The sequence below is a fragment of the Schistocerca piceifrons genome, chromosome 7 (assembly GCF_021461385.2).
Source record: "Schistocerca piceifrons isolate TAMUIC-IGC-003096 chromosome 7, iqSchPice1.1, whole genome shotgun sequence".
Lineage (NCBI taxonomy): Eukaryota > Metazoa > Arthropoda > Insecta > Orthoptera > Acrididae > Schistocerca > Schistocerca piceifrons.
In genome coordinates, this window is record NC_060144.1 from 26407369 (window position 1) to 26427752 (window position 20384).

At 41.3% G+C, this 20384-nt stretch overlaps 1 protein-coding gene across 1 annotated transcript in view; it reads right to left on the bottom strand.

Moving 5' to 3' along the window:
- Positions 1-20384, bottom strand: part of LOC124804898 (multidrug resistance protein homolog 49-like) — a 384892-nt gene that overhangs the window by 140725 nt on the left and 223783 nt on the right. Inside the window, exon 11 of the mRNA XM_047265271.1 lies at positions 2899-3024. Within this exon, the coding sequence (XP_047121227.1) occupies positions 2899-3024 (126 nt within the window). The remainder of the gene's footprint in view (positions 1-2898; positions 3025-20384) is intronic.

Here is a 20384-nt window from a genome sequence, read left to right on the forward strand (position 1 = left end):
TCCCTCAAGACAGTAACATCTGTAAACCAAGTTAGTGACTAATTATAACTGGTGCTAGACAGTGGTGAAATAACTTGTTAATAGTTGTACACACGTTTGTGACTTACATCTCCCCTCATCACATTTCCACACAGCACTGACTATCTAAATAAGTTCTTACCAAAAAAATACACATGTTCACTCATACATGTTTGTGAGCTGGTGGTGAGACACAAACTTTCGCATTTAGTACATTGAATACCTATAACTCTTGCATTGAGATGTAGACCAGTTAATGTACTGGCTGCAGATATTATCACTGACACACTGACAATCATGATTATGCTGACTGACATTGAGACATTACCTGGGTGACTTCCAGCCATGAACTTTATGCACATACATGTTATCTTACTCCATGTGACCTTCATCTTCAGGTGTGAATCAGGTGGGAGCTAGGCATAAATTATGGTATAAAATGTAATCAGAATGAACAGCACTCGCAGACTCGCTTTTATCGACATTGAAATTTAGCTGTGTCATAGTTCGAATCCAATTTGCATATAAGAGTGGATGCTAACACATAGATGTTAACTGATTGAATTATAGCTGCTAACTCCAGACCCATTATTGGGTGGAAGTATATAAAGGCAGATGTACAAATAATTAATGAATTCAGTAATTACATTTTACTTTACAATAATATAATGTCCAAATTTAGTAGTGGGGTCAACCTACTTAGCCCAACAATAATATTGGCTTACTGTATGCCAAATGTTTATAAAAGTATTAAAGTTCGAAGTACTATTTGATTAATACACTGCACACCAACACAGTGGTTTTCTGAATTTCACATAAAATTCTCAGATTAAAAATTTTTCTAATTTATTAAATTTCTTAATTAGTGGTACTATCTGAATCAGAGTACAATGTCAAATCTGGGAAATAAACAAGCTAAGGCCTCAAATGACGAAAGTAATGTCATGTGGGTCAAAACTTGAATTACAAATATTTTCCTGTTTTATAAGTTTCCAGGGAAAGAACACTACTTATGGGAAAGAGTAAAACTATGGTTATCCAGTAAGCTAGGTCTTTTTGTGAATAAACTGTTGCTGGTTTACAACATTTTCATGATTACATGTTATTGGAACAACTCCAGTTCTTAATTTCTCTCAACTAACAAGGTTTTAGGCAAAACTAAATACACCATTCGAATCATCTGATTATGACGTGAATAATAACATTATGTAAAGTAATGCACAAATAATAATCTGGCAACTTTATGTGCGCAAGAACATGCAGCGTGTGTGTAGGTGGAAGCAACCAAAGATGAGAAAACAAATTAGTTATCTAAAGGAGTAGAAACGTTGCAAAAGGATTAAGCCTATCCTGCTACATTTCAACAACTGCCCCTGAAATTACTGAAATGACTGCTGTCTCTTTTCCAGTACCATGTGTTGGTCTGACCTCTACACAGGTAACCCTCTGGTGTGCCTGCTGGTTATATCATTGAGACACTCGAGCCACCCATCCCGGCAATGTGCAAGATTTGTGTAGGGAACAGAGTAATATTTTAATATAGTCATATAAAATGCTTTGTACTAGTTAGTTTTCTCTTGTCTAGCTCTGTTTCTTCAATATTACATTACAAAAATAGCAAACAATAACTACTACATTATTTGGCATTGAGATAAAAAGTTTTATAGTGCTGAAGCACACGCAGCAAGAAATCAACCTGTTGTTTTGTCCTTGTACTTTGAGTACAACAAATATGAGTAACTGACTGTCATAAGGAATCTTCATTCTTACTATCTTTACACAAGCCAATGAAAATTATAACACTAATATCAATCAGAACATTGTGGAATTTTAATTCATCTGTCAAGAAGTACATTACAAATACATCTACAATATATATATAAAAAAATAACACCAGTAAAATATGTTAAAAGTAATTCCTGCATATATTTTTCATATTTTTCAAGGAAAATTTTACTATAAATTCATATGTAAAGTATATGGAAGTTAAACTGCAGAGAAAAAGATAGCTACATGTCCATTACATTTGTAAGTCTGGTGAAACACCAATGAAAAACTGAATTTCATGAAAAACACAATTTCAAAGCCTCTTTCTGTGACAACACACTGGACCCAAATTAACATTTTTTTTACTGGACCAGACAAATGGTTGCTGAAACATCACTATCTAGAATGCCAACTTTGATTGTTTCCCAGTCAACTCTTTCCAAATGATTCAAAACTAAAGCACAACAGAAGCCAGTTCCAATTCTGCCATTGTAAGAACACTTTATTGGTACTGCAATCTGGTTATTTCAAGAAGCACTGCCCATCGCCTTTCTAACTGACACATTAGTCTGCAACATTAAATAGTTCTGTTGGTGATAAATTAATGTTGTATGAAAATAGCTGTGAAACTTTCAACAGTCTGACCAGTTTCTGCAATTTAACAAAAGTACTGAAGATTTTTATAACATGAGGTGATGATCTGATGATGTCAGTAGAAATTTGAAATTTAGAACTATCCTACTAGTTTACAACTAAAGACAAAAGTGAGATGTCAGATACCATGTATTTTGCAATGAGTACCAAGAGAAGCAAAATTCAATGTGCTGCATGCGTGCACGCACAGGCTCACAAACACACACACACACACACACACACACACACACACACACACACACACACAGAGAGAGAGAGAGAGAGAGAGAGAGAGAGAGAGAGAGAGAGAGAGAGGTTGGGGCGAGAGGGAAATCACTCTCTTACCAAAGGAAAAATATAAAATTAAATAGTCCAGATGCACAGTTAACACAAGCAATACTTAATCTACATCGATAATGTTTTTCTACACAAACTTGAATAGTTTCAAATTACAACTACGTACTGTACATTAATACTTACAGATCCCAGCTGGGGATCATACAATCTTTGTATTAGTTGCACAACAGTGGACTTTCCACAGCCCGAACTTCCCACTAGGGCAACTGTCTCCCCTGGTTTGATTTTTAGTTCCAGTCCTTGCAGCACCTGCAATATCCCTCAAAAAATTACAAGGGACAGACAGAAATTAACCCTGCTACAGATGGACTCTTTGCATTCTGTGCTGAGACTGCTTTTGTTATGGCCGGTGCCTGTGCTGAGAGATGGTGTTCTGGCTGATATGAAATACTTATCTCACTTTTCGGAAACTATTAGGTGAAAAATTTTTATTGTTGCATATCCTGTAGTCTGATATCTTCACTCAATAAAGAACTGAATTTCTTTTCATTATCCATTATACACACTGTGCTGCATCAAATTAAGCAAAATGTTGCCTGTGTTGAGAGATGGCATTCTAGCCAATATGAAATGAAAAAATTTGATTTTTGTACATATTAAAGCCTGATATCTTCACTCAAAGAACTGAATTTCTTTTCATAATTCATCATAGTTACTGCACTGCATCAAACAAAGTAAAACACTGCACAAAATTTTAAAGAGTTTACACAGGTAAAAACACATTGCGTAAGCTTTATGCATGTTTGACATTAGCTCATACACTGCACTGAATGAAATGTATATAATATATCAAAATTTTCTTTAAAATTGAGAACAGAACGAGATCTCATTTTGTTCTTGAGTTAATGGGTCTTACATCCAAAGGATGCTTGCACACAATGTAGCCACTCATGTCCTTGTGCATCGCAGATCATGTGGTCATAACAATTGCCATATTCACAAGCAATTCACGATACAGAATTGAGGTTTTCTGCAAAAGACAGCACACAATGAGACATGTATATTGCACTATAAATACTCGAAACTTGTTTATTCACCAAGATATAGAAGTAATTTGTCTGCAGCAGTAGAGGTCGGCACCTCAGGGAGCATTCAGACGTTCACAGCACTATAGGAAAAGCCAAGTGGTGCACACATACATGTCCACAACATCTGGGCAATGGTGATCAGGATGTGTATACATGCCCACAGTAGCAAAAGGATCAAATGTGTACACTTGTTGTTAAGTGTGCACTAATGTAATAAAGTATAATTTAGATAAAAACAAGTACTTTGTAAGAATTTCCTTTCAGAAGAATAATATAGATATACAGGGTGATTCAAAAAGAATACCACAACTTTAAAAATGTGTATTTAATGAAAGAAACATAATATAACCTTCTGTTATACATCATTACAAAGAGTATTTAAAAAGGTTTTTTTTTCACTCAAAAACAAGTTCAGAGATGTTCAACATGGCCCCCTCCAGACACTCGAGCAATATCAACCCGATACTCCAACTCGTTCCACACTCTCTGTAGCATATCAGGCGTAACAGTTTGGATAGCTGCTGTTATTTCTCGTTTCAAATCATCAATGGTGGCTGGGAGAGGTGGCCGAAACACCATATCCTTAACATACCCCCATAAGAAAAAATCGCAGGGGGTAAGATCAGGGCTTCTTGGAGGCCAGTGATGAAGTGCTCTGTCACGGGCTGCCTGGCGGCCGATCCATCGCCTCGGGTAGTTTTCAGACGATAAGGTTTCATAACTAACCTTTTTCGTAGGACTCTCCATACAGTTGATTGTGGAATTTGCAGCTCTCTGCTAGCTCTGCGAGTCGATTTTCCTGGGCTGAGAACAAATGCTTGCTGGATGCGTGCTACATTTTCATCACTCGTTCTCGGCCGTCCAGAACTTTTCCCTTTGCACAAACACCCTTCCTCTGTAAACTGTTTATACCAACGTTTAATACACCACCTATCAGGAGGTTTAACACCATACTTCGTTCGAAATGCACGCTGAACAACTGTCGTCGATTCACTTCTGCCGTACTCAATAACACAAAAAGCTTTCTGTTGAGCAGTCGCCATCTTACCATCAACTGACGCTGATGCCTAGTCAACAGCGCCTGAAGCGAACAAATGTACAACTAAATGAAACTTTATAGCTCCCTTAATTCGTCGACAGATAGTGCTTAGCTCTGCCTTTTGTCGTTGCAGAGTTTTAAATTCCTAAAGTTGTGGTATTCTTTTTGAATCACCCTGTATTTTATCTGTGATTTCTCACTATGTCTAGAAACTTTATGATTCATTATGAGGGGGAGGAAGGGGAGATTGTTTTGTGCATTATGTTAGGTCGTCTTTCGTTATGACTCTTTATGTCCTCCATTCATCAGCTTCTGATTATTGTGTCAGCAGATCTGCCATTCTTATTTTAGCGCAATGTTGGATTTTCTGCCCAAGTGCCAGGATATGTGGCAGTCCCGTGGTTATCATAACCTCTTGTAAAAAAATCAGTCTTCTGAAAACACTCCCTGGAGGCACATAGAAGTGAGTGCCTTTAACTTGCAAAAGATGCTCTGTGGTATAATCCATTAGCAGATGGTATGTCATTTGCAGCACATTACTCTGTACTCGCAAGAGCTGAATATGGGGATATGTTACATTCCCTTACAATGTGGTGGTGTTCTTTAAGAGCTGTCTGAGCAGTAACTTGTACAGAATGTCTGTGTGATCTTCTGCTGACTTCCATTTTCACTTTGCTTCAAGCAACCCAGCAAATTCCACCATAGATGCTGTATGTGCTAAAGCCTCAACATTACACAGAGGTAGTGTGCACTTCTGAACCAATGTACTATTTCTCGTTGAATTTGGTTGAGGTTTTCAAGTTGGTCAGAATCTTCCATCACTAATAGTAATGGCTTAACTTCTGTATGCATTGAAAGGTAGTAATCACTTTTATTTCAAGGTGGCTAAACAATAATTTATGTCTATAAGGCACCAGTCCAGGTGCCAAGCCATCATATTCCATCCAAATACCATTATGTCAACTGCATACAGAGTAAGCTACGTTCGGTCTGCAAGTGGCACTTTGACTGTAAAAACCAGGCATATGACTGGCCTCAGCAGCAATCTTTGTGACACACCAGCACCGATGTCATCTAGAGAGATCCCATATTGGATACACAGGTGAAAGGTTGTTACCTGAAGATAAGTACAGAGGTGAAAGATATGTGGCAATGGGAAACTGATGATTAAAAGGCTTGCAAGCCACAGGCTTTCATAAGCACAGACGACATCCATAAAAGAATTCCCAATGCTCCATTGCATCCATAGCCTCCCCCACAGCACAGAATTTGATAGGCTATGTAATGTACATGCCAATGCCCAACTCCTCCTAGGGATAATTTTTTCCACTTGCTCTTTCAGCAGAAGTCTCTCCAAGTATAGTTTCTCACATAATTTTGAAATCAAGAACTGTGGGCTTATTCATCAATAACTCTTTTGGAGATACACCTCTTTGTCTGCCTTCGGTATTGTCACTATATTTGCATGTTTCCGTGCCTCCAGTTAATGACACGTATGGATCCTTTCTAATGTTTCCCCACTTCATCTTTGTCAACCTTCGTTTTCATTAGAGTATTTGAGTAACCTGCTCTTTCTTTAAAACTTCCCCAATATATCCCTCTTTCCACTGTAAGGAAGGAGCTATTAGTTCCAAAAGCAAGGAACCATATCTCTCTAAAATTCATATGCGTCTATCAGCAGTACTACACATCTTGTCCCTTGAATGTAAATGCTCATAATTGCCACCAACTCTGCCTTATAATTTAGAAATATGGAATATGATACAGAAAACAGCTACTATGTAGTAGGACACATTTGGAGGCTGGCACTCGGCCCGTCAGTATTTCGAGTCTTTCCAGTGTTAAGCTGGCAGTTTAACACTGACGGAGTGATGGGGATGAATCGTATCACTGGTACCTTGTATAGCTTGAAAAAACTTGTATTCTCTCACTGACCAAATATATTTGGTTTGGTCCTCTAGATGTTCAACCTGCAAGAAACCTACAGCAAAGGCATCAGCCATATTCATGAAATCTCCTTCAATCTGAAATGGTAGTATCTCCTGGCAGCAGTGGGGAAGAGCCTCTAACATCTGCCAGGCTGTGTCATCGTTTAGTTAGGGCATAAAGATCTTGGCAGCCCACACCTGATTTCTGTACATGTTGATAGCAATTTTATTTCATGTAGTGAACAATTATGCAACCACTTCATGACTGGATTTTAAGTTAATTGATGTAAAACCAATTTCATGGGCACTGAAATTGAGCCAATGTGGCTGTGGTTGCCATAAGTGGTCATGCTGGGCTACTGACTGTTATAGTGTTCTATGCAAAATCACGAAGTGGATCTAAGGCCGTTATTACACTATCATATTTCTTTGACAAAGAAATGTGATCAAATATTCATCAAATTTCTCTGACAAAGGTATTTGATGTGATGCTTAGAAGGGGTATTACAGAGTCGTCATATTTTTCAACAAATTGAAGATGGTAGACAACACCTTGTTATTGTGCACTTGTGCACTGCAGTTGCTCACACCACAATTGCATTGTGTGTGTATTTGGAAGAAAAGCAGCAGCAAAAAAGGAAACATACTTGGATGAAAGCCATAGGTATTACGTCGAAATAATAAAAACATTCAGCAAAATTTGTTACGAGAGCACAAACTTTGTTGTGAGAGCTGCAAGTGGAAGACGTCAAGTCTTAAATAAATTACTTACAAATGGATGAGAAAGTATATCAGTCTAATAGATGAGAGTGTATTTCAGTTGCTCAGTGAAGTGCCTTCTCATATTACAAAACAGAATACTCTCTTGAGAAATAGTGGTGATTGTGGACATGAAGTCATCTGCAGCATATTCCACCTGCCCATCAACACACAATTAATAACATGCAACGTGCTCCTTGCTATACCCCCCTCCAGCCCCCATCACCCTAGTCAAAACAAGTGTATTTTAAAAAATAAAGAGAGTCGAAGGAACACACACCAACTTTGAAGCAATGTTTACAAACACATTACAGAGGCACCAAACAGCTATAGTGACACCAATGCTCCAAGTGGTTACATTTCACATTGCAGTGAACAGAAGACATAGGGACTTTATTTGACAACAGGAGAGATATGATAAAGTTTTGTGTTACACCATCAAATTTCTTTGACATACATATTTGATATATCAACTTTGACAAAGAAATATGATACTGTAATACTGGTCTACGGCTGGTGTGGCATTAGAAGACAGAAAAAAGAAAGCTCAAGTTTTAAATTTTACATTTAAGAAAACATTCACCAGGAGAATTGTACATACACACTGTTGTTTGACCGTTGCACAGATTTCCATATGGACAACATAATAATAGGGATCCCTAGCACAGAGAAGCAACCGAAAGATTTGAAAATGAATAAGCTGCCTGGTTCAGGTGGAGCCCCAATTCAGTTTTATGAAGAGTACTCTACAGCATTGGCCCCTTGCTTTGCTTGCATTTATCATGAATTTCAGGTCCTGTGCAAAGGCTCAAGTAATTGAAAAATAGTCCAGGTGACTCCTGTATGTAAGAAGCAGAAGAGAATGGACCCACAAAATTACACACCACTATCCTTAACATTGGTTTGCTGCACAATTCTTGAACATATTCTCAGTCTGAATACTATAAATTTCCTTGAAACGAAAAAGCTTTTGTCCATGAATCATCTCAGTTTTAGAAAGCACTGCTGATGCTGATGCGAAATGCAGCTTGCCCTTTTCTCAAATGATATAGTGCAAATTATGGATGAACAGCAATAGACAGATTCCATGTTTTTAAATTTCTGCAAGCACTGGACACAAAGGCCCACTGCACACTGTTAACAAAGATATGAGCATGTGGAACAGGTTCCCAAATATATGAGCTGCTGAGAGTCTTCATAACTAGTAGAATCCAGTACGTTGTCTTTGACGGCGGGTATTCATCAGAGACAAGGGTATCTTTAGGAGTGCCCCACGGAAGTGTGATATGACTAGTTTTATTTTCTGCATATATAAGTTATCTGGCAGACAGAACGGGCAACAATCTGTGACTGTTTGCTGATGATGCTGTGGTGTATGGGAAGATGTCATCGCTGAGTGACTGTACAAGGATAAAAGATTATTCAAACAAAATTTCTAGTTGGTGTGGTTAATGTAAACAAGTAGGAAAAACAAACCCATAATGTTCGAATACAGTGTAAGTAGTGTTTCACTTGATAAAATCACTTCATGTAAGAACTGTGTGTAATGTTGCAAAGTGATATGAAGTGGAATGAAATGTAAGGATTGTAGTAGGAAAGGCAAATGGTTTTGACTCTGGAGAATTTTAGCAACATATGGATCATTCATAAAGGAGAACACCTACAGGACACCAGTGCAATGTACAAGTATTCTTGAGTACTGTTTGAGCATTTGGGACCCACAACAGATCAGCTTAAAGGAAGGCATCAAAGCAATTAAAAGGCAGACTGCCAGATTTGTTACCCACAGGTTTGAACAACACACAGTTATTATGGAGATGTTTTAGGAACTCAAATGGGAATCCCTGGAGAGAAGGTGACACTTTTTCAGGAATGCTAATGAGAAAATTTGGATAACCATCATTTGAAGCTACTGCAGAATGATTCACTGCTGCTAACACACATTTCTCATAAGGGTCACAAAGATAAGAGAAATTAGAGTTCATAAAGAGGCATATGGACAGATGCTTTGCCTGACTTTATCTGCAAGAGGAACAAGACAGGAAATGACTAATAGTAGTAGAGGGTCTGCTTCTTCTCCATTTGTTGACACAGTGTTTCCTCACTCCCAATATTTTGAGGCTGTGTTATGGGTGCTAGTTCTTGCTCAAATGGGGCCCTGTAAGTCTCCCAGTTGATGACCTGTAGACTGGATCCATATCGAAAGCGAGGCTACTCCACATTGTTGAATACATATTCCACGGCAATCCCTCAATGACTGCAGGATCACTCGTGTCAGCCATCCTTTGCCTGTTAGGTAGAAAAATGGATATTAAGGCCCAGCAGTAGGACAGCAAGCTATTTGGCAACAAGGAATTTTTGTGACCACTATTGTTTGTCATTCTGGAGTTCCAATAAGAATGTTTTGGAACAAAATTGACACCCATGAAGACCTTCATGATAAGGGACAGGAATTTAGTGAAGTCAACTGATTGTAGTAGATCAAAGAGGTGTACAATACCCACCAATGAGGAGATGTGCCTGTGTTATGTCTCTACAGCACCACTTTTGCTTCCAGTTTTTCCAGTGAAGGGAAATGCTCTTGGTGTTGATAAAAGCCACTGTTAACATAGACTGCTAGGCCACTGCTCATAGGCATATGGTCAGAGTGACATTGGTAATAATTAGCACATCACAAGTTCGCACCTTGTTTTAAGTGTGTCTCACAAGCCAGTCACGTATTGGGGCCACACATTACAACTGTATAAACCCACTATTAATGTTGTTTGAATTCCACATGTACATTGTCAGCCAATTCATTGTGCTGGCTAAGCTGAGCTGTTTGTGACCTGGTGACTACCTCAATGGCTGTCTGTAATGCAGCCGCTATTTGCCACAGTGAATCTAGCATCAACTGTGTTCAGTAGTGCACTGTTTAGTGCCACTGTTACTTCAACTTTGGGCAGTATGGTCATCTAATTATTGTCCAACACGGCATCAGTCTGTTGGAATCACAACTTGGAAATCCAGGGGGGATTGTTTACAGCATATTTTACTTTCCTGGCACTGGTGCTCTTGGTGAGTCTGAACTATCAGCTAACTTCTTGTTCTTCGTTCACTGTTCACACAGAGAGTAGCTCATGTTGGCTGCTGAAGGCTGTCTGCTGTCACATTTCACATCAGTCAGTTCTGTACATGGTGCAAGTTAATCCACTGTGGGCAACTCCTGGACCTGGGCAGGGCTACATCCATGTAGCTGATACTGGTCTTAGGTGTAGCTGGTTGTTCATGGTGACAGGTGCAGTATTCAAGAGCTATGGTTATGGGTGCAGTATTCAAGAGCTGTGCTCATCAGGCATTGTACTCTTTTGTCTGTGTTTATGAAGGTATCTATATTATTACTGACATCCCCTGTTTCAACTTTCTGTTCCTCTTATCCTTTGCTTTGTTAGATGGTGCTCCAGGTGTAGTATAGGAACTATTCTTCAATCCCACTGTATCTTCTCTAAGCTTGAACTGGCACTTCTGGAGAGAAACTTGGACCTTGATGAAGCTGGTGATGAAGCCACATGATTTGGAACTAGCCCTTATTACATCTACATCTAGCTCTACATCTACACTCTGCAAACCACCATGAGATGCATGGCGGAGAGTATGCCCCACTGTACCACATATTAGGGTTTCCTCTCATTCCATTCGCAAATGGGAGCATGAGAAGAATGATTATCTGAATGACTCTGTGCATGCAGTAATTTTTCTAATCTTATCCTCATGATCCCTATGTGAGCAATATGTATGGGACTGTACTATAACCATAGAAACAGCATTTACAGTTGGTTCTTGAAGCTTTGCTAATAGGCTTTCTCTAGGATAGTTTATGTCTACCTTTAAGAGTCTTCCTGCTCAGTTCTGTCACTATCTCTGTGACACTCTCCCTCAGATCAAACAAACCTGTGGCCATTTGTGCTGCCCTTCTCTATACACATTCAATATCTTCTTTTAGTCTTATTTGGTATGGGTCCCACACACAAGAGCAACATTCTTGAGCCGGTTGCACAAGTGATTTGTAAGTAATCCTCTTTGTAGACAGATTGCACTTCCCCAAATTCTACCAATGAACTGTAGTCTACCACCTGCTTTACACATAACTGAACCTAGGTGATCATACCATTTCATATCCTTAGAAAGTATTACACCCAGTTATTTGTATGAGTTGATTGACTTCAACAGTGACTCAATGATATTATAGTCATAAGATACTATGCTTTTTTGTATTGTGAAGTACACAAATTTACATTTCAGAACATTTAAAGCAAGTTGCCAAACTTTTCAACAATTTGAAATCTTATCAAGATTCGACTGAGCACTTAGGCAGCTTCCTTCAGATAGTACGTCATCACAGATAACAGTGTCATCTGCAAAAAGTTTGAGGTTGCTATTAATATTGTCTGCAAGGTCATTAATATACAACATGAACAGCAAGAGTCCCAAACACTTCTCGGGGGTACACCTGAAGTTATTTCTACATCTGACAATGATGCTCCAACCAAGATAACATGTTGTGATCTCCCTACCAAAAAGTCTTCAATCCAGTCACACATTTCACTTTATACCCCAAATGATCATACTTTTGACAATACATGTAGATGTGGTACTAAGTCAAATGCTTTTTGGAAATCAAGAAATACTGCAGCCACCAGACTGCTTTGATCCAAAGCTTTCAGTATGTCATGTGAGAAAAGTGCATGTTGTGTTTCACACGATTGACGTTTTCGAAATCCATGTAGCTTGGCATTGAGGTGGTCATTCTCTTTGACATATCTCATTATATTTGAGCTCAGAATATGTTGTAACATTCTACAACAAATTGATGTTAAGGATACTGGATGGTAGTTTTGTGGATCACTTCTACTACCGTTCTTGTAGACCTGTGCGCCTGCACTTTTTTCCAAGAACTGGAAAAGGTTTTTTTTGTTCAAAGGGATCTACAAAAGATTATACTTAGGAGAGGGGCTAACTCAGCTGCAAATTCAGTATAGCTCCAACAGGGATTTCATTTCCTGGATTTCCCAGTTAAAAAATACACTTTCTCCCAAGCGAAAATATGATTTTTCCATGTTAAGTGACAGTATACTTTCCCTCGTGATCATAAAACTTACCACTCCTTTGAATGGTTAAGGTTTTATCCACCGACGTAGAACTTCCCAACACTTAAGATAATGAACCCCAGAAAAAATGTATTTTGGAAAGTTCTTTGATTTGCAGCAACATGTAAGCTGCATATTTTCATATTATGAAAGTATGTAGTAGAATTCCACCAAATACAGAACTTCAGTTTCCAAAGCATTGAAATCAAGATTGAGATGCACTTTTGCAAGCCAATCATAGCTCATGTCGTGATCTCGCCAGTCGATGAAAGCAGATATTCATCGCATTTACTTGGGGCTCGCAAAACCTGATTTTGTAAGCTGATTTCCCAATACAGCTCCTGGGTGGTCACGTAAACACTTCAAAATTTATTCCGGAAATCTGCTTCTGATTAGCAGTTTTCCAGTTCCACAATCAATTTTTGCTGACGTATAAATGCAGCCAGTATTGAACTATGCTTGGGCTGTCAGGTTTCGTCTTGTTTTAAAAATTTTGGCTAATATTGACAGAGTGGCTTAACGTACAGTGAAGGATAAGTAGAAATATTAGACTGAAGCTATTTACACCTCGTCTAACTGAAGAGAAATAACGATTGTGCTGACTAAATCATAAACTACATCTGCTGTTTTCCAGGGGTTGTAGTTAACTGGGCTAACAAATCAGACGTTAACATGTAAACACAACAACAAAAAATGGTTTCCGAAATTAGGGTTTTCGTCTTTTGAAAGATATTTCACATGGGAAAGTAGTGACTCAGAGTATAGGACATGTGATGTAGTCAGCCTATAGCAACATCACTGTTAAGCAGCGCAAACACACAAATAGGAAAAGTCTATGGTTTAAATTTATGTACGTAGTGTAGCTGCAACAAAAGCTAAGGTTTCACATATAATATTTGTCTGTTTTGCATGTGTTACACTTCGATACACCGCACAAATGTGCCAGTAATATTTTAAGTAATGGTGTAAATGTCTGGTCTTCTGGGCTCGAAATTCTTCTAAGAGGCTGGCCCTCAAGTATTAAGTTTTAAATGAAAATCAAACACTGTGAATTAAGAAATTCAAAGCAGTTTTGTACACGTAACATAACTCATATTGCACAAAATGAAATGTAATGCTTTTCAAATGACCAATTGCAATATTTTCCTGCGACCTGTTAGAATTCGTTTCAGCAGTTGTCAGAGGGCACGAGAAAATGGCGTTACTGTGCCTGCGAAGCCAAGATGAGGTAGGTAGCCCACATGTACGTGTGTGTATGGCATTAAGAGATTTTACATTACGTCAGAAACGAATCAGGACATCAGAAGATATTCCAAGAGCACCGGCATTTCGTAAACCATACTAAATCTGTAATTCAGCTTAAAAGAGCATATTCATATGTCCAGATTCACAAAGAAGTAGGCCCCAAGCTGATATTAAACTTTTCAGTGTGGTTTTTGGAATGCAAATTTTCTTAAGTACCAATACTGTATTACCTCATATTTAGTTCTATGGCATTATGCCATAAGTTGCTAAACATAACAATGTGCACTTGAAATTCTGTAAACAGTTGACCCTAGGCAATAGTGCTTCAAATAAATTGACTGCCTCTGTGGACAAGATTAATTAAAGCCATATTTTTTTTAGCAAATCGATCCTTGTTCTGCAAGGCAATTAATACCAGACTGCCAAAAACTTGGAAATAAAATAAAATCAGAAAACTGAGACTAATAACATATTTTAGCCTTCCATAATTATATGAATATTTTTGTTCACTTTATAGCTCATGGTCAGAGAAAACCATTTTGTTTTTCTGATCTGTAAACCAACAGGAAACAGCAAAATCACTAAACGTAATCACAGTTCACGTGGAGACTACCCCTCATCCCACTACAACTCAGACTGCTCTAAGCATGCACAAATCTTGCAGGTTGGGTGTGCCGGAACAATGTTTCTGGGTAGCATCTGGCTGCTTGTTGCTACGGCTGATACAGCCCATGTCTAGTTAGCATGGATACAGCTAACAGCCGAACTTCAAGTAGCCAGAGGCAGAAGAAGGTATAGCTCATACGTGACTCAACTGCACATGCACATAAGCCTGCTGGTAACTGCTCAAATGAACCTAATGTTAACGGTTGTGACATCACACCCATCGGAAGCAATTTGTTGTTATTAAGTATTGCATAGTCTTCATCCTAAAGCCTTCGACACATTTTACCATTGGCAGATGCTTGTGTCTGCACTGTGTTTTGTTGCTGTAAATGGTGCATTTCCTTTGCAACTTAAGATTTATTTATTTTTTCCTCATTTACATTGTACTGGTTGGATGGTTTAAAAGCGAGGGCAAGGGACCAAACTACGAGGTCATTGGTCCCTTGTTCCTAATAAAAAAAATGCCACAAGTTTGAGAATAAAACAGATGAGACATATAACATAAAACAGAAAGAAAGGAAAGACCACGAGAAGGAAGGAAAGGCAATGAACACTAAAAGGAGCAAAAGAAGACAAGAAAACAACAGAGATCTGCAAGAAACAGTTAGAAGAGAGTAAAACAAGGAAGCAAATTACAGTGGCTGGCCGATCAGGAAACTAAAAACGAAAATCCAGCCACCCTGCAACACATTAAAATCTCCACCCTAGAGGCACTAGGGTGGAGGACACAGAAGAACAAAGAACATGTCTTAAAACTCAGATCGAATGATAAAACCCACCCTCACGGATGAAACATAAAATCAAATCAGCCGACGAGGTCGTGTCTGCTTAAATCAATGATAACGAGTCTGGCAACTGAAGATGAAGTCGTAGGGCAGCCAAAGAAGGACAGAGCAGAAGAATATGTGCCACTGTCAACTGAGCGCCGCACCAACACTGAGGTGGGTCTTCAAGGTGCAGGAGGTAGCCGTGGGTCACCCAGGCATGGCAAATGCAGAGCCAGCAGAGAACCACAGAGCCCCTGCAAGAGGCCATCATCGACGAATTCCACACATTCGTGGTCCACTTAATGGCTCGCAGTTTGTTGTGCGTACTGAGATTTTGCCATTCCATCTCCCAAAGATGAAAAACCTTGTGGCATAATAATGAACACAGGTCAGTTGCGGGGATGCCGATCTCAGAAATGGTTACCATGTAGCCTGTTTGGCCATTCTGTCAGTAAGATCATTTCCTGGGATTCCGACATGACCAGGGGTCCAGAAGAACACCACTTAACAACTGGATCATTCCAGGACATAGATGGACTCCTGGATGTACATTACCAAAGGATGATGAGGGTAGCAATGGTGCATAATTTTCAGGCTGCTCAGAGTCAGTACATAAAAGAAAAGACTCCCCAGGGCATGAACGGAGATACTGAAGTGCACGAGAAATGGCCACCAGCTCTGCAGTGAATACACTGCAGCCATTGGGTAAGAAATGCTGTTCAATATGGCCACCATGAACATAGGCAAAGCCAACGCAACCATCGCCCATTGAGCCATCAGTGTAAACCACTTCAGAGCCCCAGAACACGTCAAGAATCGATAGGAAGTGACAGTGGAGAGCCACAGCATTAACAGAGCCCTTAGGGCCACGTGAAAGATCCAGACGAAGCTGTGGCCGTGGCGTACACCATGGAGGTGTATGTGAACGGACCGCAAGTAGAGGTGGTAAAGGGAAGGACTCCAGTTCAGAGAGAAGGGACCGCACGCAAACTGCAATCATTAGCCTCGACCTGGGCCACCATTGTGGGATATGGACTGCTGTGGGCAGGAAAAGGAGATGGCAATTCGGATGCTCAGGAGAACTAGGAATGTGTGCTGCATAACTGGTGAGCAGTTGTGCATGTCTGATCTGCAATGGAGGGACACCAGCCTCCACCAGTACGCTGGTCACGGGACTCGTCCTTAAGGCTCCTGTCACTAGTCGAACCCTGCAGTGGTGCACAAGGTCGAGTAAATGAACACTGAGGGCACTGCTGAGCCATAAACTACACTCCCATAGTCAATTCAGGATTGGACAAGGGCTCTGTAGAGCCGCAGCAGCGTAGAGCAATCTGCACCCCAATTGATGTTGCTCAGGCAACAGAGGGCATTGAGGTGCTGCCAACACTTCTGCTTAAGCCAATGAAAATGAGGAAGCCAAGACAATCAAGCATTGAAAACCAGTCCTAAGAATCGATATGTCTCCACTACAGTGACTGGATCATCATGAAGGTAAAGCTCTGGGTCCGAATGAATGGTATGATGCCGACAGAAGTGCATGACACAAAACTTTGCGGCTGAAAACCGGAAGCTGTGGGCTAGAGCCCATGACTGTGCCTTGTGGATGGCTCCCTTTAGGTGACGCTCAGCAACACCAGTACTGGAGCAGCAGTACGAAATGCAGAAGTCATCTGCATACAGAGAAGGTGACATGGAGGGCCCAACAGCTGCTGCTACACCGTTAATGGCCACTAAAAATGGAGAGACACTCAATACAGAGCCCTGCAGGACTCCATTCTCCTGGATATGGATGGAACTATGGGAGGCACCAACTTGGACATGGAAAGTATGGAGCAACAGGAAGTTTTGGATAAAAATTGAGAGCAGTCGCCGGAGACCCCACTCATACAATGTGGCAAGGTAATTATGTAGCCAGGTCATGTTGTGTGCTTTAGGTAAGTCAAAAAAGATGGCAACCAGGTGTTGCCATCTGGAAAAAGCTGTCCAGATGACAGACTCAAGGGACACAATATTGTCAGTGGTAGAGCGACCCTGGCGGAAGCTGCCCTGGCATGGAGCCAGCAAGCCACGTGACTTCAGGGCCCAACCCAACTGCCGACATACCATATGTTCCAGCAGCTTACAAAGAACGTTGGTGAGGCTGATGGTATGATAGCTGTCCACATCAAGCGGGTTTTTACCAGTTTTGAGGACTGGAATAATGGTACTCTCCTGTCATTGTGATGGAAAGATGCCACCGCACCAGAACTGGTTGAAGATGTTGAGGAGATGTTGCTTGTAGCCAGATGAGAGATGTTTAAACATCTGGCTGTGGATCCGATCAGGCCTAGAAGCTGTGTCAGGCCAATGTGCAAGGGAACTGAGGAGCTGCCATTCTGTAAACGGGGTGTTATAAGATTCATTGTGGCTTGTAGTGAATGGGAGGACATGGTCCCTTCCAGCCACCGTTTGAGAGTGCGAAAGGCTGGGGCTAATTCTCTGATGCAGAGGCTCAAGCAAAGTGCTCAGTTAAGTGCTTGGCAATTGCGTTTGCATCAGTAGATAGCACGCCATTTATCTTAACACCGGGGCACCTGTTGGAGTCTGTTACCCGAAAAGATGTTTGATCTTTGCCCAGACTTGGGAAGGTGACATATTGCACCCAATGGTCGAGATGTATCTCTCCCAACACTCCTGCTTCCGACATTTGGTAAGTTGGCGAACACGGGCACGGTGCCGTTTAAAGGCTATGAGGTGCTCCAGGGAAGGGTTCTGCTTAAGCTGCTGTAGAGCTTGCCAACGCTCCTTAATTGCTTCAGCGACTTCTGCCAACCACCAAGGGACTGCCTTATGCCTTGGGCACCCTAAAGAGCTAGGGATCACGTTTTCTGCTGCACAAACAATTGTAGTTACCTGCTCAACCATGACATCGATGTTACCATGTGGGGGGGAGAATCAACAGTGACAGCAGAGGTGGAAGTTTCCCAGTCCTCCTTGTTTAAAGCCCATCTGGGCAGGCGTTGGCCTGACACCGGGGCATTGACAGGAAGACGGGGAAGTGGTCACTAGCACACAGGTCGTCATGTACTCTCCAGTGGATAGATGAGAGAAGTCCTGGGCTGCAAATTGATAAATCAATGACCGAGTAACTACCATGAGCCACACTGAAATGTGTAGCAGCCCCAGTACTTAAGAGGCAGAGGTCAAACTGAGACAGTAAAGTTTCGACATCTCTGCCTCGGCCAGTAAGCACAGTGCCACCCCACAAGGGGTTATGGGCATTTAAATCTCCCAGAAGTTGGAAAGGTTTAGGGAATTGATCAATCACTGCAGCTAATATATTCAGGGGCACTGCACCATCTGGTGGAAGATATACATTGCAGACAGTTATTTCCTGTGTCGTCCTTATTCTGACAGCCATAGCTTCAAGAGTGGTTTGAAGGGGCACAGGTTCACTACAGACTGAGTTTAGGACATAAATGCAAACTCCACCTGACACTCAATATAGTCGCTATGGTTCCTCTAATATCTCTTATTAGCACGGAGGGAAGGGGTCTGCATTGTTGGGAACCAGGTTTCTTGGTGGGCAATGCAGATAGCAAGTGCAAAGCTTGACAGTTGCCATAGCTCAGCCAAGCGGTGGAGAAGACTGCCGCAATTCCACTGGAGGGTGAAGTCATCATGACACTGGGAAGGCACGGACCATTCAATGAGGCAGTTTACACCTCAGAGCCACCTGCTGCCACCAACTTATTGCCTGAGCAGTCTATATCCATTGTGTCTGAGGGTCTGGCGAGATCTACATCCTCAGCGGACACCAGAATCTCCACCCCATCCTCAGATGCAGAGCTTGTAGGTAGTGGTAGTGTGGGTGCCACTGCAATTTCCTTGGTCTTAGGGGGTCTTCTTTTTGGATTTCTCTCACTACTCCTTGGGTTTCTCTGGCTGCGAAGACTTCACTGATTCAGTCTCCAGGAGTGAGGAGGAGTGTGAAGCCCTACGACCAGCTGCGTTTGAGCTCTTCAGCCACATGTGGATGACTTCTTTCTCACTAGCAGAAACCTGGGAAGAGAGTGACCCAAGGGACCCCCTTCTAGCAAGAGAAGTTGAAGAAGACTTACGCTTCTCCGTCTTAGAAGTGGGGACAGGCACCCATATGGTTGGGGCAGGCGTTGCTCCCGAAGTAGACGGTGCGGGAGTAACAGGGAGGGAAATGCCCCCACCATCAATGGGGCAGGTGCAGTCTTCCAGCTCTGAGATATGACTGGGGTTAGCAGATCTGATGTTGCCAGAACCATTGTAGCAGTGGCATAAGATGATGTCATACGTACAGGATGCAGATGTTCAAATTTTCTCTTAGCCTCAGTGTAGGTCAGTCGGTCCGGGGTCTTTTAGTCCATGATTTTCCTTTCTTTCTGGAGATCCTGCAGTCTGGCGAGCAAGACGAATGGTGCTCTCCACAGCTGACACAGATAGGAGGTGGGGCACATGGAGTATTGGGATGTGATCAGCATCCACAATCTTGACATGTGACACTGGAAGTACAGCGGAAAGACACATGGCCGAACTTCCAGCACTTAAAACACTGCATTGGGGGAGGGATATAGGGCTTTACATCACAGTGGTAGACCGTCACCTTGACCTTCTAGGGCAACATATCGCCCTCAAAGGCCAAGATTAAGGCACGGGTGGCAACCTAACTATCCCTCGGACCCTTGTGGACATGCAAGACGAAATGTACACCTCGCTGCTCTAAATTGGCGCATAGCTCATCGTCAGACTGCAGAAGAAGGTCCCTGTGAAATATGATACCCTGAACCATATTTAAGCTCTTATGGGCTGTCATGCTTACAGAAACATCCTCTAGCTTGTCACAAGCAAGTAATGTCCGTGGCTGGGCAGAGAATGCTGTTTTGACCAAGACTGACCCAAATCTCATTTTGGACAAGCCCTCCACCTCCCCAAAATGTTCAACAAAAAACTGAGGCTTCATCATCATAAAAGATTCCCCATCATCTCTTGAACATACAAGGTACTGGGGCGAGTAAGATCTGCTGCCATTCTTAGCCTAA